This window comes from Amphiura filiformis, chromosome 11 (genome assembly GCF_039555335.1).
Source record: "Amphiura filiformis chromosome 11, Afil_fr2py, whole genome shotgun sequence".
Classification (NCBI taxonomy): domain Eukaryota; kingdom Metazoa; phylum Echinodermata; class Ophiuroidea; order Amphilepidida; family Amphiuridae; genus Amphiura; species Amphiura filiformis.
The window spans coordinates 59,179,691-59,206,404 of NC_092638.1; the positions used below are offsets into that span (position 1 = coordinate 59,179,691).

General features: G+C 39.0%; 1 protein-coding gene across 1 annotated transcript; it reads left to right on the forward strand.

Annotated features, from left to right (window-relative positions):
* The first annotated feature begins 22,241 nt into the window (after positions 1–22,241).
* Positions 22,242–25,568, forward strand: LOC140163813 (methyltransferase-like protein 27). Its single transcript, XM_072187128.1, has 5 exons — positions 22,242–22,430; positions 23,176–23,301; positions 24,041–24,179; positions 24,801–24,893; positions 25,378–25,568. The coding sequence occupies exons 1-5, from the start codon at positions 22,242–22,244 to the stop codon at positions 25,566–25,568; spliced, it is 738 nt and encodes a 245-aa protein (XP_072043229.1).
* The last annotated feature ends 1,146 nt before the right edge of the window (positions 25,569–26,714 follow it).

The following is a 26,714-nucleotide window of genomic DNA, read 5'->3' on the forward strand; positions in this document are numbered from 1 at the left end:
AAGTAACATGAGTGGCAAACATTAATGTTTCATATTGCTTGCAACCCCTCCCCCAATCAATGTTGGAGCCAATACTAGTCCGTTCCTATCTCAGTATCAAAACAACATTGACTGGGTGGGTGCGGGGGGGGGGGTGAAAATTTCATACTAAATTTAATCCCTCATCACACCCATCATCATCACCACCACGACTCTAATAATCATCTGACATCATTTGTATTATCCATCATCATCATCATCATCATCATCATCATCACCATCATCATCAACAACAACAACAACAACAACAACACACAACAACAACAACAACTACAACAACAACAACAACAACAACACCATCATCATCATCATCATTATCATCATCATTTACACTATAGCCCCACCTGAATTGTCAAAAATTGGCTGAAAAGAACAAAACAATGGGCCATTGTGCCAAAAGGTGGGAGAACATGTACCCTATCCCTCTCCCACCCCATCACCCCTTTCTCTTTGGGATTGACGCGGGTGGCTATGGAGAGAAAAGGAGTTTATTAAAACACACCACCCAGCCATTGTTCGAAATATTCTCTAACGCACAGCGTCCGTTGTACGTTTTGATCGAATTTGCGATACCGTCCATCACTAGTCACGGTCAAATGGTCAATCTAAGACGTGTAAGAATACGCCTAACCTTAGACGTCTAAGATGCATCTTAGACGTCTAAGATGCATTCTTAGGCGTCTAAGATGCAATCTTAGGCGTCTAAGAAATTCGCGGTAGACTTAAATCAACGAATCACAGGACTAGAAATCCCAAACAACCAATCATCTTAGGCGTATTCAATTATTGACCAATGAAATCTTAGACGCCTAAGATTTTACACGCCTAAGAATTCTTACACGTCTTAGATACACCCTTCAGACTTGTGTTCGGGTTTCTGTAGAGATTCATCAGTGTTCGGGTTTGTTTTTAATTTGACATGTAGGCCTATATATAGGCCTAACCATATTTGTCATAATTAAGCGCTATACCTAAATGTATAGCTATGCTATATATTATTATGTAATATCATGTACATGTAGGCCTATAGGGTGGGGTGGGTGCAGAGGTGTGTGAGGTGGGTAGTGGGGTGTATGTAGGGAAACTTTGGTGTGGTAATCAACACACTTTAACCATGACTTTCAATGCAAGGCTTATTGTTGCCACAAATGTTTTTTTTTTTTCCTTAAGGTTATTTAATAAGTTTTTATAAACTTCCATGTTTAACCTGGTATTGTTTTGGCTGCTTCATTAGGGCCTATGACTTTCGGTGGGTTTCCAAAAGCAGTTTCAAACAAACACAAACAAAAGGCACCATACCCAGTCACCTTCGTGACAATTGAAACACTACGTCAAGTATTAACATCCAAGTTATTCTGTTTTTAGGCAAGCAATTTTAAATAATTGAATATATGAATACAAAAGCCACCTAAGTCCATACTTTGGCCAAATTGAGTTAAGCATGGGAAATTGTTGCTATACATAAATCTGTTAAATGCATGAAAGAACAACTCAAATTCATCCTCTGTGTCTATTGGGCATGTGAAAAATAGCATGTATGAAAGAATCACCCAATTCCATGATTTGAGTCTTGTAACTGTGATGTGCCCTGAATAATTTAATTTGATGATTTATCTTTGTTTACAAAATTACATGAGTGATGACATTTTGGGGGAATTCCCCTCTCAAATTGAGCAAAACAAGTTGAATCATATCTAATTTGGAATATTTGGAAACCCCTCTGAGGATGTAAAGAGAAGATGATGTCACGGGATTCCCCTCAGGAAGTGATGTCAGGGGATTCCCCTCAGGAAGTGATGTAATGAGAAAGGTTAATGCTATAATTAAGGCTTGGGAATTTCCACATTTGGCTATTAATATTTGGGATTTCCCCCTGCTTGATATATAAGAAAATGTAAACACAATTATTGTCACAGTGGATAGTGTTGATCTGGGCTTGCTAGCTAATATGCTTACAGTCCAATTCCTTCAAAGAAAGGAAATTGCAAACCAGAAATATTTTATGTAGTCAAAGTACTACTATTTACCAGTGTTGTCGGAGAAGATCTAGAATACGTCAAAGAACGTACTTCTTCCAAGAAAGGAAATATATTCTTCTGTCGACTTGCTGAAGTCTGGTATTTTGATTCAACGCAACTGTCAATATAAGTGGGGACAACTGCATCGCAGACCTGCTTCCTGAAGATATTGTGTGAAAGGTGGAAATAGCACCAAGTTTGGAGAAAGCAGTGCAAGGAGTTTAATATTGGAGAACGGCGCAAGGAGTAAAGTGATTTGGAGAACTGCGCATAGAGTTACGAATGTGTTTGGAGAACGACGCAAGGAGTTTAGTACTTGGGAGAAAGTAACACCATTTTCGTATGAGGATTTTATATGCAAGGATTTATCAATGCAAGTGTACAAAGGACTTTGCTGATTTTCGCAGGACAAGTGAGTGGGGATATATTACGTCAGTCGTCCAGAACATTGCAAGAACTTTATGATCGCCAAGAAGAAGAATGCTGGCTAAGTACAAAATAGATAAAGAGTGATTATATTTGATTATTGTGTATGTGCATTTGTTGTCATATATTGTACCAATAATAACGTGCTTTCAATTAAAGACTTGGATTTTGTTGGCTTAATTAAACAGTGTATTTGTGTTGTGCATTCGTGTGAGTTCGGGGAAAAGGTGATTTTGGCCTTGAGTCAAGTACGACTCGTAACATAACACATTGATTGAAATCCAGTATGTATAAAAGTCCACTTGTAACACATTCATTGCTGGAGAATGACTTTTGAACAAAAATGGGTTTAATAAAGGAAAGTGTGTGGTTTATATTACATGGCAGAATGCTTATCAACATTATACATACCTGTGTGCTTTATTTTGTATTATCTTACTAGTGGTAATCTCATTCTAACATTGTTGTCTTTGTATATGATTCAAAAACCACCTAAGTCCAAAATTTAAAATGAACCCCACGAAGTCCCTGAAATGCTAATCGTCATACCTATAATACAGGTTAATCCACTCATTTGCACGTAAAACTTACCATATTGACCAGGTAAATCTAACTGAAGGAATTAAAATGATACACAGGTTTTTCTTTCAAAATAACTTCGCATGGACTTAGGTGGCTTTTGTATTCATGTATTCAATTGCTTGAACAGGTTTTTGTTTAAAAACAAAAACCTGTTTAAGTTAACAATGAAAATGAATGGTTCTTATAAGGCACAATCTCTGATGAGGAACTCAAAGCGCGTAAAGCACGAAATTTACAAACAAACATAAAAGCAATCAATTTATAAAGATGTTTAAAAAACAAAAACCTGTTTAAGTTAACAATGATAATGAATGGTTCTTATAAGCCACAATCTCTGATGGTTCTTATAAGGACAATCTATTTCTGGCGTTAAAATAACGAAAGTCTGGGGCGTGGGGGGCGTTACGAAGGTTATTTCTTTGGAAGTGTGTTCCAAACAGTTTGCTTGATCATAAAACATACAGCGTAATATAATGTTTTGTAAAAGAAAGTTTTGTTTAAAATATTGCCCAATTGCATGTAAGCCTTCGGGCAAAGTTGTTTTGAGGAGAAGCAAATGTCAACACATAGGTCCGAATCACTCACGTGATGATGAAATATCCTCATCGTGCTATAAACATGATCAGTATAGGAGCGCTATTAGGCCTGGGAATTTCGTTGCTATATTGAAGTTCTGGCAACACTGTATCATGCCGGTATTCCTATTAAACCCAGGGATATCGATCCACAATGCTAGTATTATTAGCCTTATATTTCACGCGTTGATTTTGAAAAAATTTCAGCCGGTGAAAAAATGGTGAAATCAAAGCGTAAATTCTGACAAAACTATGATATATCGCTCACGGTGATGTGCGTTAGAATGTTGGGAAAAATCCTTCATTAGCGAACTATATTACTTTGAAAAGCTAAAAGGTTGATCCAAGAAAAGGCTCGCGGGCAGAGTTTAAGCCTATCAAAATCGAAAATCTTACACGAAATGACTGAATTTCACGCCTAAGTTTAACACTAGGATTTGAAAAAAAAAAGTATCAAGCACTACAATTTGACCTGACATTTACTGAAAAAATAAAAATGATTGCATTTCATTTGGCCGAGAAAATTAATTTTACATTGAAAAGGTGTAACTCAAAATTTAGCTCGTTTCAACACCAAATTCGATCGTTTGTATTGCCACATTAAATGACTGAGTGAGCCTTGCTAAACAAAAGAATCTGTTGTCCAGGTTGCTAACTGTATAAAAATCAAACATAAGGCATTATGCTTTTATTAATATTGAGTGTTATAGCTTACCGAACTGGGGTAGGAAGTTGTTCCACAGTGACAATGAAAATGATAGAAAACGTCATCGTTATGAAGAATTTCCCAATCATTGCTATGACCATCCTCCAAACACTGTCTTCTACGATGAGGAGATAAATATAAATATTATACTTAGTTCTCTGGGTTGATAGGATGAACACATTTTAATCTTTCCCCAGAGCAGCCAGCTCACAGTTTATAAAAATATAGACGAATCCAAATCCACGCTTTCCTACACCTGACTAGCAGCCTTTAGTTGGGTAGCCGTCGGCTACAATGCACCCAAAATGTGAAAACAAAGGTAGACAAAAGAATGATTAAAGTTTACAACACAATATGCCCTACAGTTCCCTTCGCCAAAACACACAGCTTCTACATGGTATATTCGCTGTTGAAGTGACATAATAATCGGATTAACTACACCATATCAAACGCTACAAATGGATGTACTTGCGAATAAAAGGACTATGTATGAATAGATGCGACGAGATTACCTGCGGAATTATCTCTATTGTATTATTCTATTAACCCTCCTCGTCCTTGCATCTTTTCTAGGTGTTAGGCGGCTTTTATTTGCACAATAGGGCGCTCAAAACTCCAGGTTGGTGCTAGCGGCTACCCAAAGATGGCCGACAAAATCCTGACCATGAATTGGCTCGTTGGATTCGTCTATATATAACTCTATAGATTACTCTGGACATCAGTGGTATGGTCTTGACAGGGAGGATTAGCGCCCTTGCTTTATGATTACGTTACATTTACATGTATGCCTTAAACAAAAATTTCCTAAGACATTTATGACTATAGGGGTTGTAATTACAATATTGATAAAATGATATCGCTGTTATTCTATCTGGGAACGTGCTAAATTGCATGTCGACACGTTGACAGACATACCAAACAGTTTTGCAAATGATGCAAAATTCGGCGACCCATTTCCTACCCGCAAGTCAGGAAACATGTACTCTATACACACAAATTGGGTGTACATACATGATAAGCGGAATATTCGTAAAAGTCTCTAAAGAATTTCCTATGAGCTTACAAAAAAAACCAACATTAATCTTTAGACCTTTCTCTTTCACTTACACCATACATTTTATAATACATGTGATAAATATATCTAGTCAAAAACTCATACTAAACATGACAGATCCCTTCAATATCTGGCCAATGTTTTGAAACATTGCTTCGCTCGTTAATTGATTATGTTCACATAAAAACTTTGGTATCAATTTTTGAATAATAATAATAATAACAGTATAGTCTTGTGTACAATAATGATATCATAATTTGATAAGATAATACTCCCGGATAGTGGTACTATAGACATAACTAACAAACATAATATTTATATATTGATATGTTTTATGACGAACCAAAATAAATAGCTTTAAAGTTCAAATATCATCCAGGTTTGTGTTGTAAAATACGGTACAAATTGGACGATCTTTATGTCAAACGACCAAATCTACAAATAAGTTCATGCACACAAACTTACAGGTTTCTGATCTCAATCATGTTTGCAGTAAGTTAGAGGGATAAGGCTGTTGATCACTAAGTGTCCCTTTAATATAACTTTAATGCAGTGGGGTAGCCAGGGGGCAGGGGAGAAAAGCGCCCCAACAGAAATTTGTCCTTAAAATAACTAAAAATGGGACAAAATTGACAAGTGGGAACAAAAATTTGGCTATGCCCCCACATAATTGGAGACAAAATTAACTTAATAGGGACGAAAATGTGACCCCCCCCCACACACACACCCACATACTTAAAAGCTGGCTACGCCACTGCTTTAATATAAACATTGTCTGGTTTAGCTCACAAAATTCCATAGCTTGAATTATAGATTCATTCATATCGTTTCATGACCAAACGGTTAATTGTTTATGTCCGAGGGCCGCTTCGTCCATAGGCCTACCCGAACATTTTGTGATTCTAATTTCATCAAAATAATTACAAAAATAACAAGCAACATTATTTTTAAAACAATGTGATTTTCCTTCATTCGCACATCCGGGCCATCGGGCATTATCGTTGTGTATGCTCTCAACCAATCACGCACAGTGTTATATCGCGAGTAGGCCATGTACCCATAGTAAAAAGAAAAGTTTCCCGGTGACCACCCGATGACCATTCGGTGGTCATCAGAAACCTTTCGGGTACCTTTTCAGAGTTATCCGAAAGTGCCCGCTAGCGGATAGCTTGCGGATACCTAATGAAGTTATCAAAAGTTTTCGGGTAGACATCCGGAAGTCTCCCCAAAACTCAAATATTTCAAATGAGTTACCCAGAAGGTTCCCAGAAACTTATATTCTTTGCAGGAGTTACCCGGTGGTTATCCGCTTTTAATTTGACCTTGAAAATAGCATTAAGCATCTTAAGAATGCGTGGGTGGGTGGGTGGGTATGTGGTCAAAGGTCACTGAATGAATTCAAATAATGGAGTAGCTAGCTGTTGGCAGTTGGAATATATTTGTGCAGAATATTCATGTTATTTGTGGTCCAAAATGTATGGATTTACATGTAGGACATAACAAGATGTTTACTAATTAATCTGGAACATGCTGTAGGAATTATAAAGCATTGAATGCTTGATTTCATATGACAATGCAGGTAGGAAAATTTGTATGAAATGATTTGTATTGATGCAATACACTGATGTACCTAATATATGACACATTTGAATATTTTAGTTTATATCTTTTCTAGTAAATCATACATGATTTTGACAGTAAATTAATGTCAATTAAATTACTAATCATCAGCTTATGTGTCAATCAACTGATCAGCTTTATGTTAAGCTATTTGTTGTAAATAAATTATAATATTTGATATGAAAATTATTATGATGTGTCAGTGATGTGATCACATTTAGGTACTGTAATACATGTATATGCTGATATCATAACAATTTGATTGTAATTAATTGAAAGGTATGCACCTTATAAAGGTGTAAACCAATTAAATTAAATCAGAAATATTTAAAATTACATTGTACACTTTCAAGATTCTTAAAGCAAGCCCGAAAGCAAGATAGCACAAGCTCAACTGCCATGACTGCAGAGTTATATTGCTCCAAAATCTACAATTCAAATAATAAGCTAAATTGCCCAATAAATTTGTGCATACTCATGAATTTGTATTTCTGCAATCCCAAAAGGTCAACAGGAAGTCTCCAAAGAGGTCACCAGGTATATCGTCACCAAAAGTTATCCGCTAGGTCCCCGAAAAGTTATCGGGTAGTTATCCGCTAGTTCCCCAAAAAAGTCATCGGGTGGTTACCCGCTAGTTTCCCAAAACAGTCATCGGATAGTCATCCGGTACCTATTACCTGAAAGGTATCCACTATTGTTTCCCAAAAATTTATCGGGTAGTCACCCGCTACCTATCTAATTTGCATGTGAAATTTGCCGGTGTCTACCCGGTGACTATCGGGAAGTTATCCGAAAAGGTTTCATTTTTTGATATGGGTATACACCATATTTTAACATGGATTCAATCAGTGTTCATACGCTCTAGCTATATATACTAACAGCGTGCGTGATTGGCCAAGAATACTTCTTACCTATAAAATCTGAAATCAGGCATGCAACGCCACTAGCAATTAGCGATCCACTTAAATTGATTTTCCTTCCGAACATATCGAGTCCAAACTGAACATAAAGTAGCGCAGGTATCTCAACTGCTCCAGATATGAAAAAAGATAGGTAGAAATTAACTCCTAAATCAGCAGTGGTCAAGGAAAGCCCGAAATACGTTAAACTGGTGAAGAACCTGCAGGAGAACGACGATAAAGACATCTATATAAAAAAAAAAGCGTCTAAATTGCGTCTGCCCCACGATGCCATAAGCTAGTTCTCATCAAACACTTCGGAAGAAGCGTCGTTAAAATATTTAATGTTAAATTTATGTTAAGTAGTTTGGAAGCTGAATACTAAGTTCTGGGGTTGATATGAAAACATTTTTTATATTTCCCCAGTGCGGACAGTGCATATAAACGTATATAAATGAATTTGATTCATCTTGACAAGTGAACCAAAAATGTGAAAGATGTCTCAGTTCTAAACCGCTTTAACACTGGAAGTGATCACAGGCTAGTAAGAGCAAGGATCTCCATCAACTTGAAATTGGAAAGATACAAACTTGTACAAAAAAAAAGGATGCAAGTCAATCGGGATAAGCTACAACAGAACAAAGAAGAATTCCAGATGAAGCTGCAAAACAAGTTTGATCTCCTGAAGGATGAAGCAGAAGACCTAGATGCATCAATGATGTCTGTACTTACAAACACAATTCTAGATTGTGCTTTGGACACAGCAGGGGAAAAAAGATCCACAGAAGATAGACAAGATTTCAAAGGAAACTTTTGAAATGATGAAAAAGAGACGGGAAATGAAGAACACGATTGGAATCCAACATATCGAGTACACAGAATTATGCAAAACCTTATGGAATCGAATGACAAATGAAATCCGAGCACACAACACAAAGATGATCCAGAAAACTCTCAAAGATAACAAAAGCTACAAGAAAGCAAAGCAAGGACTTGCCACTGGAAAATCTCAAAGACGGAAACATAATCTCAGACAGAGAACTAGTCATCAAGCGGGTAGAAGAGTTCTACCAAGATCTCTAATCCAGCAAAGTCCAAATAACTCCACCAATTATAGACGTTGAAAGTGCAAAAGAGAATATACCACCAATTGGAGAGGATGAAGTTGACAAATCTCTCAATGACATGGAAAGAGGTAAAGCACCAGGGGAAGATGGAGTGCTAGTTGACATTCTCAAAGATGGAGGCAGCGCAGTAAAGGCAGAGCTTGCAAAGCTATTCACACTATGTATCCAGACTAACCAGACACCAGACAGTTGAAATAATGCCCTTATAATTCTCACCCACAAGAAAGGGGACATCAAAGACTTGAAGAATTACAGACCAATCAGCTTACTCTCAAACACCTACAAACTTTTCACCAAAGTTCTCACAAATCGGATCACCAACATCCTTGACTTCAACCAACCCAGGGAACAGGTGGGGTTTCGGAGCGGCTATTCTACCATGGATCACCTTCATGTCGTCAACCAAATTGTTGAAAAGATGGGTGAATATAGACAGCCACTGTGCCTTGGATTCATTGAATACGAAAAAGCTTTTGATAGCATTGAGATCCAGGCAGTCATCACAACCCTCAAACAGCAAGGCGTCCATCCTGGATACATCCATGCAGATAATAGATACTATCTACAGCAAGGGCACTTCAATCCCCCTCCACAAGGACATGATAAGATATCTATCCAACGAGGGGTGCGACAAGGTGATACCATTTCACCTAAACTGTTTAATGCGGCACTTCAAGAAATTATACGTCAACTGGAATGGGAAAGTAAGGGCATCAGCATAAACGGAGACAACCTAAGTCACCTTCGCTTCGCAGATGACATAGTCATTATAACAGACAATGCCAAAGATCTAAAAGAAATGATCATGATCTGAATCAGAAAAGTAACCAAGTGGGACTAAAGATTAACATGAAAAAGACAAAAGTCATGTTCAACCAGTTCGCCACAGAACAGCTGGTCATGGTAGGGAACACAAAAATAGAAAAGGTGGACCAATATGTGTACTTAGGACAACTAATCAACATGACTCACAATCACATGGATGAAGTAAAAAAGGACTAGGGCTGGTTGGTGTGCATAATTTGGTAAGCTCAATGACGTCGTGATAAGTAAAATGCCAACTTGTCTGAAACGTAAGGTTTTCAATTAATATGTACTACCAGCCATGACCTACGAAGCTGAAACATGGTCACTTACTAAGAGGATGGAGCAAAAACTGAAAACTGCACAGCATAGCATGGAAAGATGCATGTTGGGCTTCACCAAAAGGGATAGGGAAACAGTAGCATGGATCAGGAGCCAAACAGAAGTTACAGACATAATCCACACAATAAAGATGAAGAAGTGGCATTGAGCTGGCCATCTTGCAAGAACAGATAATAGATGGACAAAGAATGTCACAGAATGGAGGCCTTGGCTGGGCTCAAGGCACCAAGGCAGACAGAAAGTCAATGGAAGGATGATATAGCAAGTTTCATAGGGATCAGGTGGATGGCAAAAGCAAATGACAGGAATCTTTGGTGCCAACTTGGGGGAGGTTTTCGTCCTGCAGTGGGCTGAATACGGCTGATGATGATATATGATCTCTGACCCCTCTATCGGTGAACTACTTATATGAAGCTTGGGTCAGTGGTCAATGCCCAACTGCTGTCTTTGACTCAGATGCAACAGGTCCCGTGTTCGATCCCCTTGGACGTGAAAGCAAAAATAATCCGGTCCCTCAATTATCTATATACTTCAATTACCCATAAATACTTTTATAAACATGTATGTACCTACCATATCCATACCAAAATTATTATCTTGAATCTGAGATAACGATAACGAAACAGATCGATAATTGACGTTTGCTGCGTCTCTTTAAGTCCGGGGTTATCGGTATTATTCTGTAAATAAAAGTAGAAATTAATCTTCAGTAGCGACGTCGACATTTAAGGGTCCATTTTTGGCTATACGTTGACGTTTAGGGGTCCATTGTGGCTATATTGACACTCACTTAGGGTCTCATTTAGGGTTACATGTTCTGGTTACAAAGTATTTTGGAAGAATATTGTTTGATTAAAACTTAAAATTAGTGGAAATAATATCAAAATTACCACAAGCTCCAACTTCTCGTTGCTTCAAGCATGCAGCAAACTTGATCATTTTGCTTTGAATATGCCTACATACATTTACACGAATAGATTTACAAGAGCTTCATGTTTCTATATAGTATAATTACGTTTTGGTCTTGTAATTCCAAGCTGTTCAAGAATTCTTCTGGTAGATTTTTCTTGTTCACTTTGGCAACTTTTCTGATGACTTTTTCTGCATCTGATGTCCGACCCCGGGCGATTAGCCATCGTGGTGATTCAGCGATAAAACTACAAAGGCTCAACAGGAGTGAAGAAAACGATTATACAGTGTGACCCAACATGAATAGTATACTGACAGCTATAGGCCTATATAACAATAATCTCGAACTTGAACTCCGAAAAAAACACCGTGTTTCCCAAATCCTGTATGTCAGAATTGGAAATCCGGTCTCCAGTGGAATAGTATAAACCCGGATTTCACCTCTAGGGGATGGTAAAATTGATCTGAATTACTAGTGAATAGCCCATGTAAACGAAAATATAGAGGTTGCGTTGTACCTTACACCATCCGCCTTATACTGTTGAACTCTGATCATCTCAGGCAGATATCGATCGCTTGATAATATTAAATCCGTGCGTGCTCCCGCCATAAAGAGCATTACCCCGGGCACATGGCGTAAGCCGGGGTGTAAGGGACATCGCAACCTCTGCTCTAATGGGATATTGCAGTTGAAATCCATTCACCCCCTATGGAAGACATGACCTAAATCTGCCACACAGGAGGTGTAGGTTTCAAAAAGAGTTGCGAATTCAGGTAACCTCATTTGAAATTCACTCTGACCAGTGCCGTAGTGTCATAGGGGGAGTGGGACATTCCCCAATCTATTTGAAAATTTAAAAAATCCCATGCGGGGTACGAAGGTTGTCGAAAACGGATTATGCCCCTGCCCCATCAGGCCCGTTTCATGTAATACATATCCGCCCTGCTCTCGCCGTAAGGCGCACCTCAGTTCGAAACTGCTATTGTAGTTGAAATCCATATGGAAGACGTGACCTTAATCTCCCACTGAAGGGGGCGTAGGTTTCAAATAGAGTTACAAATTGAGTAACCTCATTTGAAATTCACACTAACCAGTGGCGTAGCGTCATTAGCACGTTCATGAAAGCACTCGGGCATTAGGATAAATAACTCCTCCCTTCATCAGGCCTATATTAATCTATAAAAGAGCCAATAGCTGACACCGTTAACTTACGGCATAAGAAGCAGCATTAAGAATGTTAATCCGGTTATAACAAATGTAAGAATTCTCCATCTTCGAATGAAATAACCCAATCCTGCAAGGCACATGTAACCACAAGCCCAACAAAACATAGAAGAGTTGATCGCTATCGCTCGCCAACGGGGACTTACAAATTCTGAAACTAAACACGAAATTGTACACACAAAATTTGATCCACGTTTTGCAGAGACATATCGTCGACCGTATCACTTACTGACGTATTTGCAAAATACTCATTTCGAGAAATTTTTTAGCGATTTTCATTTGCTGCATACTCTTGATTAAAACATTATTGCCAATTAAAACCTGGCGAAAAGTAATGCATATACCATATTTTCAATGTAATTCACTTGTCACTATCAGAGCATAACTTATTCTATAAAAATCAATATTAAATAAAATACGTCGTGCAAATACGTCACTATGTGAAACAGTTGCGCAAATACGTCACTATGTGAAAAGGACAAAACAGCAATTTTACCGTGCAATGACAAAGTCGCGTAAATACGTCACTATGTGAAACGGCAAATTCTTCAACTTGCAGATATGACATACTCGGCTTGCGCAGTATAGGTGCTTGGCAACTACGTCGTTATGTGATACAGACATTTCAAAGTTTTGCAAATACGGCATACGGTATTAAATTAATTAATATCGTACTAATTAAGCCACTTTGGGGCATGGTTTTGGTGAATATATAGAGAAGAACATAACAAACTAATATAATAATTTTCTCAAAAATGTTTAAAATGTCGAATACGTCACTATGTGATGCGCCCGGCGATATACAGTGGCACAACCAGGATTTTTCCAGAGATGGGGGGCGCAAGGGAGCAGAGTTAGGGGGAATTACATGGAAATGGGGCAAGATGTTCCGCAGGGTAAAGGGGAGAATGTTACACGCTGCTTTTCACTTTGGCTGATTCTGGCAACCGAGGACGTCTTTGGTTGTCTGGTGTGTCCCCATTTAGGAGGTTCTAGTCAGATCATGGTCCACGCTTGCAAATCTTTACTAATACCCCACACACCCCTCCCTATACCCCATACATTACGTATTTTACCAAGGACCTGCCAAATTGCAAAACATTTTTGCAGTCCAAAAGTCCGCTAGTCCCAAGGTTCGCTAGCTAGCGCGCTGGTCCAAAAAATAACGTTCGGTAATCCGCAAAAAAAAAAACCGGTTTGCTTGTCTAAAGCATATAAAGGGCTCCCTAGTCCGAATGTTAGGGTAGCGGTTAGGGTTAGGTTAAGGATTAGGTTAAGGTTAAGGTTACGGTAAAGTTTAAGGTTAGGGTATTGGGTTAGGGTAAGGGTTGGGGAACTTGCAAATGTTTCAGACTAGCCTTAGGACTAATGAGCCTTAGGAATAGTGGATGTAGACAGTGTACTTACTTAATGTGTATCCTACAACATTAGTACTGAAGTAGAAACACCCAATGAAGAGTCGTAGGATAGTAAACATGATGTAGCCATTAGACAATGCAGACATTAAGACGCAAATTGCACCTATAGCTACGGCTAACACGAATGTGTTACGACGTCCAAACCTGTAGGATAGTAAACATGATGTAGCCATTAGACAATGCAGACATTAAGACGCAAACTGCACATATAGCTACGGCTAACACGAATGTCTCACGACGTCCAAACCTGTAGTATAGTAAACAAGATGTAGCCATTAGACAATGCAGACAATATGACGCAAACTGCACCTATAGCTACGGCTAACACGAATGTCTTACGACGTCCAAATCTGTAGGATAGTAAACATGATGTGCCATTAGACAATGCAGACAATAAGACGCAAACTGCACCTATAGCTACGGCTAACACGAATGTCTTACGACGTCCAAACCTGTAGTATAGTAAACAAGATGTAGCCATTAGACAATGCAGACAATATGACGCAAACTGCACCTATAGCTACGGCTAACACGAATGTCTTACGACGTCCAAATCTGTAGGATAGTAAACATGATGTGCCATTAGACAATGCAGACAATAAGACGCAAACTGCACCTATAGCTACGGCTAACACGAATATCTTCCGACGTCCAAACCTGTAGGATAGTAAACATGATGTAGCCATTAGACAATGCAGACAATACGACGCAAACTGCACCTATAGCTACGGCTAACACGAATGTCTTACGACGTCCAAACCTGTAGGATAGTAAACAAGATGTAGCCATTAGACAATGCAGACAATACGACGCAAACTGCACCTATAGCTACGGCTAACACGAATGTCTTACGACGTCCAAACCTGTAGGATAGTAAACATGATGTAGCCATTAGACAATGCAGACAATAAGACGCAAACTACACCTATAGCTACGGCTAACACGAATATCTTACGACGACCAAACCTGTAGGATAGTAAACATGATGTAGCCATTAGACAGTGCAGACAATAAGACGCAAACTGCACCTATAGCTACGGCTAACACGAATGTCTTACGACGTCCAAACCTGTAGGATAGTAAACATGATGTAGCCATTAGACAATGCAGAAAATAAGACGCAAACTGCACCTATAGCTACGGCTAACACGAATGTCTTACGACGTCCAAACCTGTAGGATAGTAAACATGATGTAGCTATTAGACAATGCAGACAATAAGACGCAAACTGCACCTATAACTACGGCTAACACGAATGTCTTACGACGTCCAAACCTGTAGGATAGTAAACATGATGTAACCATTAGACAATGCAGACAATAAGACGCAAACTGCACCTATAACTACGGCTAACACGAATGTCTTACGACGTCCAAACCTGTAGGATAGTAAACATGATGTAGCCATTAGACAATGCAGACATTAAGACGCAAACTGAACCTTTAGCTACGGCTAACACGAATGTCTTACGACGTCCAAACCTGTAGTATAGTAAACATGATGTAGCCATTAGACAATGCAGACATTTTAATGTCTGCATTTTGCGTCTTAAAAGACGCAAACTGCACCTATAGCTACGGTTAACACGAATGTCTCACGACGTCCAAATTTAACCTGTAGGATAGTAAATATGATGTAACCATTAGACAATGCAGACAGTACGACGCAAACTGCAGCCATAGCTACGGCTAACAAGAATGTCTTGCGATAGTAAACATGATATAATCATTAGATAATTATTGTAGTTATTTTTGTATGAGGGTAATAGCAGCATTGAATTATTGCACCAAAGATATCAAGAACATTTTCTAGGTCATAGGTTCGTGGTCTATAGATTAGATATAAGCGTCGAGATCTCGGGTTCGAATCCCACTTCTGCCTAATTTTTATTTTTTATTTTTTCCTGAAGTTCATTCTTTTTTGCTTGCTGTTTCTGTTAATAACAACGGCCCTCTGGAATCAAGCACCTGAAAACCCCATTTACTAACCTTATTCTATACTCTTACCGGTCTGACATAGCCCCAAGTAATGCCGATCCAATAAACACTCCCACGAAGAACATGGATTCGGCAAAATCAGCCAGGCTGTCTTTCTCGCATACTAGATCAAACTGAAATGGTAGGGATTAAAGAAAAAGAAAACACAAATTGAATTCTTCAAATTTTTTGCGTGCTGGTCATAGGCGTTAACATCAATGATATCTTCTAAAAATATCAAGACAGATGAACCAATACCGAGTTTGTGTGTACTCATTTTAATACATTTTTCATGCCGATTCCAAATATCGCGCCTAGGGTTCAATGGGGTATAATTGAAGACCTAATTAAAAAGACTGGTTTGCGTATGACGTCCTATCAACCAGACCAAAAATACTGTGCTGCTCAGGTCAGTAACCAATCACGTCGCGCCTTTCCCCTGACGTCAGACGCAAACTAGTCTTTTTTTTTATTTTATCTCTGTCTCCAATTATAGTCCGATTGTAACACGTGGTGTTTTCTAGCTCACATTGAGGCATATCTTCCAGACAGTATTAAAGCAAGATTTGAGTTAGTCTGTGTTACAGACCGTGTACCTATATTATCCATAGGGAGAGAAACTACTGGGAACCACACTCTCGGAAACAGCCGCTTCGCTGCTCGTACTCGCCGCTTCGCGGCTCGAATTCGCCGTTCGCGGCTCATCGCGGCTTCGACGCTCACCCTCCCCCTTGATCGCGAGTCCGACACTATCTCGAGTCAGTCTTTGACAAAGACTAGATTTTAGTTAATGTTAAACTGCTCCAGCGGTTTGGATCCTAGAAACAAAAATGTGTGCCAAAGGTACCAATCATTTTGATCATGTTGATACAGCCTGATCTTGTGTGAGCATTCTTGTGAGGTACTGTGTAAGTTGCAGCAATAGCTTGTGGGGTACAAGTCCTTTGTGGGGTATAAATCTTGGATCCCACAAAGCAAAAATAGCTTATAGACCCGAAACGAGAAAAAATACTATTTTTAGGGGTACCTCATAGGGGGAGGGTGGAATGGGTCTATGTAAAAAAAAATGTTCCCCACAAACTATTGGTGGTACGTTTTTTGTACCCCACAAGAATGGAGTGATAAGAAATATACCCCATAAAGAACCACTGGCCTATTTTATACACACATAATGCTGGACCCCTCAAGAATCCTGGTGTAAGTAGGGGTGTACTTTTAATATAGAAAGGAACAATGATTATTGATGTATATTATTTTCATGATTGAACAAAACATCAAGTTAGAAAACATAAAGTAAAGAAGCATAAGGAAAGACATGTCCTTATTGTACTTACATCAGAAATAATAGTTGTAATAAACTGACTTTCATCATATACCCATCCTGCATCACATTCCACTGTGTTATTGGTGTAGTCAGAGGTCACAAAACCAGGATACCAATCTGATGGTTCGAATCCCGTCAAATTGTATCGAACACAATGTTTATAGTCATGCTCAGCATTGTCATCATGAGTTGTAGGAGGAATAGACACCGATTTCTTAGCTTCAATACATTGGTCATTTTCCAGTGACCACTTGGTGCAATTGACGAAGTCCAGCTCTGACGCGTGGCACCAATGATCGGTCTGTCCAGCAAGAAATACGTGAGAGAAAGTAACCAAACTGGAGCAAAAGGTCCGAAGACATAATTATTACGAAAAAGATACGCTGTTGGTACCGTCCAAAAGGGCCAATGGATTCCAGCACTTCCTCAAACCGCATTATCTTGCCTATATCAGTATGCCTATACGTATAAAACTGTGAGACTAAGTCCTACATTATATTTGGCTCAATCAACGGAATTTCATTATACAAAGTAGAGTGCCAACATCTTAAATTGGCTTAATTTGAGTCGAGATGCACGTCTAGTCTGCTAAGGAGTAGGCTATACCCCGTTGGACTTGGATCCCGGATTATCGCAGTTGTCCTATAGACATACACACAATTAAGGGTATACGAGGTATTGTTGGTCGAAGCAGCCAAAAAATAGATTTTCATTATCTAAATCAATATATTATTGAAAAATAACACTTTGGTGTTTTGCAAAAATTCATTCTACAAATCATATACTTTGAAAACCTGCTTAATTTATTGTTCGTAATGAGTTACGTACGTTTTACAAAAGTGTTGTTGTTTCAGCCCTCTTTACAACATAACTCAAGAACCGCAGGACCTACAAAAGTATATCTGTGATATTTGAATTCTTCTACACGCTCGCTACGAATTGAGCAATGTAATTTTTGCTAAAGCTCACTTACCATTCGCAAGATGCTGCGAACTACTTTTTGTTTTGGCTGCTTCGACCAACAATACATCGTATACCCTTAAGCCTACTAATCAATAATGACAATAAATAATATTAAATGATAAGTGCTGGCAGGGATATTTTTAGTAATTTCAAGCAAACATACACGTAGATAAATATTTATTAGTCATTGACACGCATATAAGTGCACGGACAAATCTAGAAATTAATATAGTGTTATTATTAGAATACTGATTTAAAGGGGCACTTCATTATCCACAGCCTCATCCCCAAACTTACTCCAAAACGTTTAGATTTTTATACCATCAGAAAGAGTTGACTACATAATGTCTGTGTGCATAAGCTTTCTTGCAGATTTGGTCGTTTGACAAAGATGCCTCTAAGTCCAATTTGTATTTTTGTGCTGTAAACAATCCGAAATTACAACACAGTAGCCAATGGGCGCTGTAACAGGCCTGTAATTACAAAGACACTGGAATCATCATCATATCTGCTTCAGAAGCGGAGATATATCTATTCATATGTGGTGGCGGCCATTTTGGCGGCCATCTTGGATTACAGTGTGAATGAAGACATCAGTGTGTTAGACTTGTGCAAATTTGAATTCCCTGACCTCTTAAACCTATTCAAAGACACTAAAATCATCATCATATCTGCTTCAGAAGCTGAGATACAGCTAATTATATGTTGTGGCAGCCATTTTGGCGGCCATCTTGATAAAAAGAATTCCACAAAGTGGATTTTGGTGGACTTTGGATATGATATTCTATGATACCTTCTGCTTCTTCAGTGCAAAAATCAGCTTTGTACAAAATTTAGCACAAAAATACTGTGCTGCTCAGGTCAGTAACCAATCACGTCGCGCCTTTGTCCTGACGTCAGACGCAAACTAGTCTTTTTTTTTATTTTATCTCTGTCTCCAATTATAGTCCGATTGTAACACGTGGTGTTTTCTAGCTCACATTGAGGCATATCTTCCAGACAGTATTAAAGCAAGATTTGAGTTAGTCTGTGTTACAGACCGTGTACCTATATTATCCATAGGGAGAGAAACTACTGGGAACCACACACTCTCGGAAACAGCCGCTTCGCTGCTCGTACTCGCCGCTTCGCGGCTCGAATTCGCCGTTCGCGGCTCATCGCGGCTTCGACGCTCACCCTCCCCCTTGATCGCGAGTCCGACACTATCTCGAGTCAGTCTTTGACAAAGACTAGATTTTAGTTAATGTTAAACTGCTCCAGCGGTTTGGATCCTAGAAACAAAAATGTGTGCCAAAGGTACCAATCATTTTGATCATGTTGATACAGCCTGATCTTGTGTGAGCATTCTTGTGAGGTACTGTGTAAGTTGCAGCAATAGCTTGTGGGGTACAAGTCCTTTGTGGGGTATAAATCTTGGATCCCACAAAGCAAAAATAGCTTATAGACCCGAAACGCGCAAAAATACTATTTTTAGGGGTACCTCATAGGGGGAGGGTGGAATGGGTCTATGTAAAAAAAAATGTTCCCCACAAACTATTGGTGGTACGTTTTTTGTACCCCACAAGAATGGAGTGATAAGAAATATACCCCATAAAGAACCACTGGCCTATTTTATACACACATAATGCTGGACCCCTCAAGAATCCTGGTGTAAGTAGGGGTGTACTTTTAATATAGAAAGGAACAATGATTATTGATGTATATTATTTTCATGATTGAACAAAACATCAAGTTAGAAAACATAAAGTAAAGAAGCATAAGGAAAGACATGTCCTTATTGTACTTACATCAGAAATAATAGTTGTAATAAACTGACTTTCATCATATACCCATCCTGCATCACATTCCACTGTGTTATTGGTGTAGTCAGAGGTCACAAAACCAGGATACCAATCTGATGGTTCGAATCCCGTCAAATTGTATCGAACACAATGTTTATAGTCATGCTCAGCATTGTCATCATGAGTTGTAGGAGGAATAGACACCGATTTCTTAGCTTCAATACATTGGTCATTTTCCAGTGACCACTTGGTGCAATTGACGAAGTCCAGCTCTGACGCGTGGCACCAATGATCGGTCTGTCCAGCAAGAAATACGTGAGAGAAAGTAACCAAACTGGAGCAAAAGGTCCGAAGACATAATTATTACGAAAAAGATACGCTGTTGGTACCGTCCAAAAGGGCCAATGGATTCCAGCACTTCCTCAAACCGCATTATCTTGCCTATATCAGTATGCCTATACGTATAAAACTGTGAGACTAAGTCCTACATTATATTTGGCTCAATCAACGGAATTTCATTATACAAAGTAGAGTGCCAACATCTTAAATTGGCTTAATTTGAGTCGAGATGCACGTCTAGTCTGCTAAGGAGTAGGCTATACCCCGTTGGACTTGGATCCCGGATTATCGCAGTTGTCCTATAGACATACACACAATTAAGGGTATACGAGGTATTGTTGGTCGAAGCAGCCAAAAAATAGATTTTCATTATCTAAATCAATATATTATTGAAAAATAACACTTTGGTGTTTTGCAAAATTCATTCTACAAATCATATACTTTGAAAACCTGCTTAATTTATTGTTCGTAATGAGTTACGTACGTTTTACAAAAGTGTTGTTGTTTCAGCCCTCTTTACAACATAACTCAAGAACCGCAGGACCTACAAAAGTATATCTGTGATATTTGAATTCTTCTACACGCTCGCTACGAATTGAGCAATGTAATTTTGCTAAAGCTCACTTACCATTCGCAAGATGCTGCGAACTACTTTTTTTTTTTTTTTCTTCGACCAACAATACATCGTATACCCTTAAGCCTACTAATCAATAATGACAATAAATAATATTAAATGATAAGTGCTGGCAGGGATATTTTTAGTAATTTCAAGCAAACATACACGTAGATAAATATTTATTAGTCATTGACACGCATATAAGTGCACGGACAAATCTAGAAATTAATATAGTGTTATTATTAGAATACTGATTTAAAGGGGCACTTCATTATCCACAGCCTCATCCCCCAAACTTACTCCAAAACGTTTAGATTTTTATACCATCAGAAAGAGTTGACTACATAATGTCTGTGTGCATAAGCTTTCTTGCAGATTTGGTCGTTTGACAAAGATGCCTCTAAGTCCAATTTGTATTTTTGTGCTGTAAACAATCCGAAATTACAACACAGTAGCCAATGGGCGCTGTAACAGGCCTGTAATTACAAAGACACTGGAATCATCATCATATCTGCTTCAGAAGCGGAGATATATCTATTCATATGTGGTGGCGGCCATTTTGGCGGCCATCTTGGATTACAGTGTGAATGAAGACATCAGTGTGTTAGACTTGTGCAAATTTGAATTCCCTGACCTCTTAAACCTATTCAAAGACACTAAAATCATCATCATATCTGCTTCAGAAGCTGAGATACAGCTAATTATATGTTGTGGCAGCCATTTTGGCGGCCATCTTGGATAAAAAGAATTCCACAAAGTGGATTTTGGTGGACTTTGGATATGATATTCTATGATACCTTCTGCTTCTTCAGTGCAAAAATCAGCTTTGTACAAAATTTTTCCGGGTCAAAATATCCAACGACCATACTATATATTATGCGTTATACGTAACTCGCAATTTGGGCTATTCCATCTAAAATCCACACTCCCCCTGTGGAACTTTAGCTGAAGTCTTCCACAGAGGGAGTATGAGTTTCAAATAGAATAGACAGTTGGGTAACTTCCATTTGAAATACTCACTCCAGTTGCGGAAGATAAAGGCAAAGTCATAATACATACAGGGGAGTATGGGTTTCAAAATGATTAACCCTAACTAATTACATTTGAAAAACATACTCCCCCTGTGGAAGATATTTCCAAAATCTTCCACAGGGGTAGTGTGAATTCCCGGGTGTGAATTTCAAGTGGAATAGCCCATTCAATGTCCGAATCAACTGACATTTTGGAAACTACGCTATTTTCGTGGATATCTATTGTACCTTACCTAAAGAGAGGTTTCTGAATTCGCGAAATACCACCTTTAATTAGTTCGATCAACTTGAAATCCGCATTCTAAAGGTTCCGGGAGCACCACGCTCATATTTTTGATACGCTCGTATGTACAGGCCATAAAGGTGTAGGCCCATAAACATATAAAAGTTCATCATTTTATTTCATTCGTCATTTCACTGTACCTTTGGCTGACGAAAAGAACTCACTGACACTCATCAGCTCAAGGATGGCGACTCAACGCAATACTGCTCAATCCCGTGGTGTATTTGTGACAGATGCCGAACTCGGTGGCTCCTATACCACAGCTCATGTTGGAGGTCAAAACGTTCGCCAATCAATGCTCAATGTCAGCTTCCAAGGGACATCCGATCAAATTCGAGAATACTACAGTGGACTGGCGGAATTTTACGACGAGGTTTGGACATTATTTTTACCTCCATTTGTTATAATCGAAGACCGAATTTAAAAGACTATAGTTTGCGTCTGACGTCAGAGCAAAGGCGCGGCGTGATTGGTTCCTGACCTGCGCAGTACAGCATTGTTGGTCTACTTGACAGGACGTCATACGCAAACTAGTCTTTTTAATTCGGTTTTCAATTATATATAGATAATCCATTTGTTCGACACGGTAAACCCGAACTGACTTTTTCGATAAATCCCATAAGCCATTGCGGTTAGACCGGTGGTGTCGTCACGCCGATACGCACATCGTTAATGTTGAGCTCACTTGACTAAAATAAATAAAAGTAAGTAAAATGTAAGAGGCCCCTATTTTACCCGAAAATCAATCCGTTCTCAGGTCCTGAAGTTTTTTTGTTTGTTTTGTTTGTTTTTTTTATTCCCTGTGCTTGGAACTGGTGGAGGGAGAAAAAACATACACAAAGAACCACCAGTTCCCAACGATCATGAACAATTACATTTATAAAAATTTACAATCACATTAATTTTTATACTTTTAATATTAGGCTATAATCTATACTTATAAAAGCAACAGGTAGGCCTACAGAGAGAGACATTCAGGTCCTGAAGTTCGTCGCTCCGTGGCGCCGGCTCACCCCTACCCATCTAAGTTGAATGCATCCTCCGACTACGCCACTGCTGCTCCTGTATAAATCTTGATAGTTGATCCATTACGTTTTTCCCGTTATTATGGTTTACAGTATTGCGAGTCTGTAGGAAAGGAGAGTGGTGCTCATAACATGGCCAAAATAATTGAACGTGTACAGCCAAGTAAGAATGCCCGTATCCTGGACGTTGCATGCGGAAATGGAATTCTAGGTGAGCAGGTAAGAGATGAGTGCAATTATTATAGCTGCCATGTGTAGCTGCCATGAGTAGATTAGTACAATGTAGGCCCCCTACTGTGCGTAAATTGCCAAATGATCACAGGGCAGCTATGTACTTACCCACCCAAATTGTTTGTAGGGGGAAGTGTTAGCTTTCGTTTGATATAAAACAAATTCTGATTGGATGAAGGGAACACTTGAGGTTTTGACAAAAACCAATCACTGCCTATTTTCCACTAAATCTCACAAAGCTCTTATGCTATGCACTCATCCGTGTAGTATAAACACCGACTGCGTAAGAGGCTAGACTTGCTGTGCTTGGAAATATACTGTGTGTTCGGGTGTATCGAGGTGGAAACTGTGCGTAGATGCATTTATAAGAATGACATGCAGTTTTTACGGAGAACGGTGTGTTTGGTGTAATGGCAAAACGCACGTAAAAATGTCGAAACACACCGCCAGGTTGAGTTGGTAAATTTTATCATTTTAATGCATTTAGTGCTGTTACCTAAACGATTCTAAAATGTTTTTATCTGCAAGCAATGTATATTATCGATATCGGAAAGCTTTGGATGATCTCAACGGTTTTCTAAGGCAAAAACTGTAATGTTTAATTTGGGCACAGGTTGATCATTGGTGTGGAAGTTCCGTCATTCTTATCAACTTTGTCAACAGTGATTAATGTTGGTATCAATGTGATATTCACAACTTGAATCTATAGTTAATTTGTTTATCATAGCTCAAAACTCTTGGCTACACGGACGTTGATGGCCTGGATTTTGCTCAGGGCATGATTGACTTATGCAAATCAAAGGGCATTTTTACTAACTGCATTTGTGCGAGTATTGACCCGGATAAGAAGACACCCATTCCTGACAGTAAGTGATAGCGCACAGCGTCATCATCCCTATATCTTCGTGTCAAAAATTGCCGTGATAGTACGGCGAATCCTCTCGTTTTTCAAAAGCTACGCATGGCGATTTTGTTCGAGATAGGCCGAGCGACTCAGGCTAAGCATACCATATGCACACGATATGAGATACCACATAGCCTGCAACAGAGTTTCTATTCTATGTTTTTACGATTTGCGCATGATCAAGTACGGAGTACCCCATATGATATTGCCATTACAAGAAAATTCGATTTTTGTCAGGGAATTATCTCAGTGGATTTGTGCCCAGGAATGTACAGACATCCAAAATCAAAGCAAAATTATCCAGATCTGAACCAGGGTTGCCCAGACATGTCCAAAATAGAGATTAAGGATTGTTACCTTGATAAGATTTGTCAAACACTATGGACTAAAATGGTCTCATCCCAATAGCATATTTCAATAACCTCAATTAAACAGTCATAGTGCAAAATGTGACCTCAAGTTGCAGACTATGAGTTTTTGTACGCAAATTTCCAAAGGTCATGCAATAAATGTACAAATGTATTGGGGTAAAAAAAAAAAATTTAAACTTAACCTACTAATTGTCTAATAATTTGACTTACAGATACATATGATGTTGTATGCATGAATGGCAGTATGGGGGTTGGACTTGTCACACCAAAATGTTTGCCAGAATTGACGAGAATAGCTAAACCTGGTAAGAAACAATAGATTAGGGAAAAGAAAAATATTCCGCGGAGGGAGGAAACCATATAGGGACGAGCCCCAAATAATATGGGTACAGTGGCGGCGCCAGGAATTTTTTCAGGGGGGCAAAGTGAATTTCAGGGGTGGCAAAATCAACAAATTTTGCGCAAAATTACCGCAAAAAGTGGAAATTTTCGTCATTTTGGGTTTCGGGGGGGGAACAGGGGGCAAGAGTTCTGACTGGGGGCATTTGCCCCCCCCCCATGCCTCCCCCCCGTGGCGCCGCCACTGTATGGATATCATTTTCGGGCATACAATTTGATTAATTCCACAGTCCTCCTTCCCTTTGGCGTAAATATTGATCGGTCTCCTGTGGCAGTTTGCTTCACTTTTCCATCAAAAAGCTTCAGGGACAAATTGTTAGAAGCAGCAAGCAGTCAGTAGCATCATGGCCCTAGTCTTATCATTGACATTAATATTATTATCATCTTCAGGGGGAGTCGTTGTTTTCAACATTACTGCATACTGGGTGAAGACGGTGGCAGAGTTTGGAGACGAGGCGATGGCGGCTAACCTTCGGGTTCTTGTGAGAGATGGGTTGTGGACTACATGGGTTAGAGAGGAACACCTATACTACAAAGCAACTGGCGAAAAGGCTGTGGCATACATTGGTACCGTTGCGTGATAACGGAGGAGTAACGAAAAAAAATGTAAACGTCTCGTCCCCTCCTTTACTTTTATTTGAGTTTGGTTATTCATTTTTCAGCGCTGGATAAAATCTCTGGTCACACCTGCTTTCTATGGACTCTCAAAGATCCGTCGAGGTCCAATGAACAAAATTCTGTGGTCGGAAAGGCCATGCTTTCTCCCTTTAAAATGGTTAATTTAAATCGGATAACCCTTAAACCATTTTCTATCGAAAAAGTTATGTAAAAAAATGCTGAACGCTTCGGCCTAAGTCCATCTTGATCTTGAAAAAATCCGCCTGATCCAAACTCCCATGCCCCCCCCCCCCGAATCAAATGATGCGTCCCTAAAACGCTATTACCATTTCATAATTGTCGACAAATTTATCATGAGGAAAACAAGCTGTTGTTTTCCACCAGCGGTTGACCGATTGGACCCACAGTACAATTAGTATCGTGGAATGTGGATTCAAGTCCAAGTTCCAGTCAGAGCAATAATAATTATGATAGTTGCGGGAGTATATAAAACGGGGACCCCGAAAACGGGGACCCCAAAAACGGGGACCCCGAAAACGGGGACCCCTAGAAATTTGTCAGTAGCTTTATGGGGTGATTTTAAGGGGTCCCGTTTTCGGGGTCCCCGTTTTATATACTCCCGATAGTTGCCTGATTTCGGCTAAGGGCATTGTTTGTACTTGTAGGCATACAACTCATAAATAGTGTAATTAAAATGTTATTATACAAAAGGATAAATTACGTTTTGATGATGCAGGCTCTTGACTGTTCTTTTTTAATTAATTTTACTACAGTTCTTATTATCTTTCTCATACTGTGTTAATATAAATCCTTACAATGTATCTAGCTTTTGTGAATATTTGTAATCTTCTAATGTGTTATTTGAGATGTTTTTAATACATTCTGATTTGTAAATTATGCAGGTATAGTTGAAAATATTATGTTAAAGAATAAATTCTATGTACCCTTTAATGTGTAAAAGTGCATTACTAAGTTTGATGTGATTTGTATTTTTAAATTGTGGATATTTTATTTGGAACTCATGTAGGCTATAAGTTTGGTTTTCAGCAGTTACGGCTATTTTTCTCGCTAGTAAGATCACGCTATTACGTAAGCCCGGGCCCTGACAT

What these genes read in the sequence shown, in the direction of transcription:
- LOC140163813 (XM_072187128.1), top strand. Translation starts at nt 22,242, where the DNA reads ATGGCGACTCAACGCAATACTGCTCAATCCCGTGGTGTATTTGTGACA. An exon ending in TGGCGGAATTTTACGACGAG is followed by an intron (nt 22,431 to 23,175) that starts GTTTGGACATTA and finishes TATGGTTTACAG; the next exon opens with TATTGCGAGTCTGTAGGAAA. An exon ending in ATGGAATTCTAGGTGAGCAG is followed by an intron (nt 23,302 to 24,040) that starts GTAAGAGATGAG and finishes TGTTTATCATAG; the next exon opens with CTCAAAACTCTTGGCTACAC.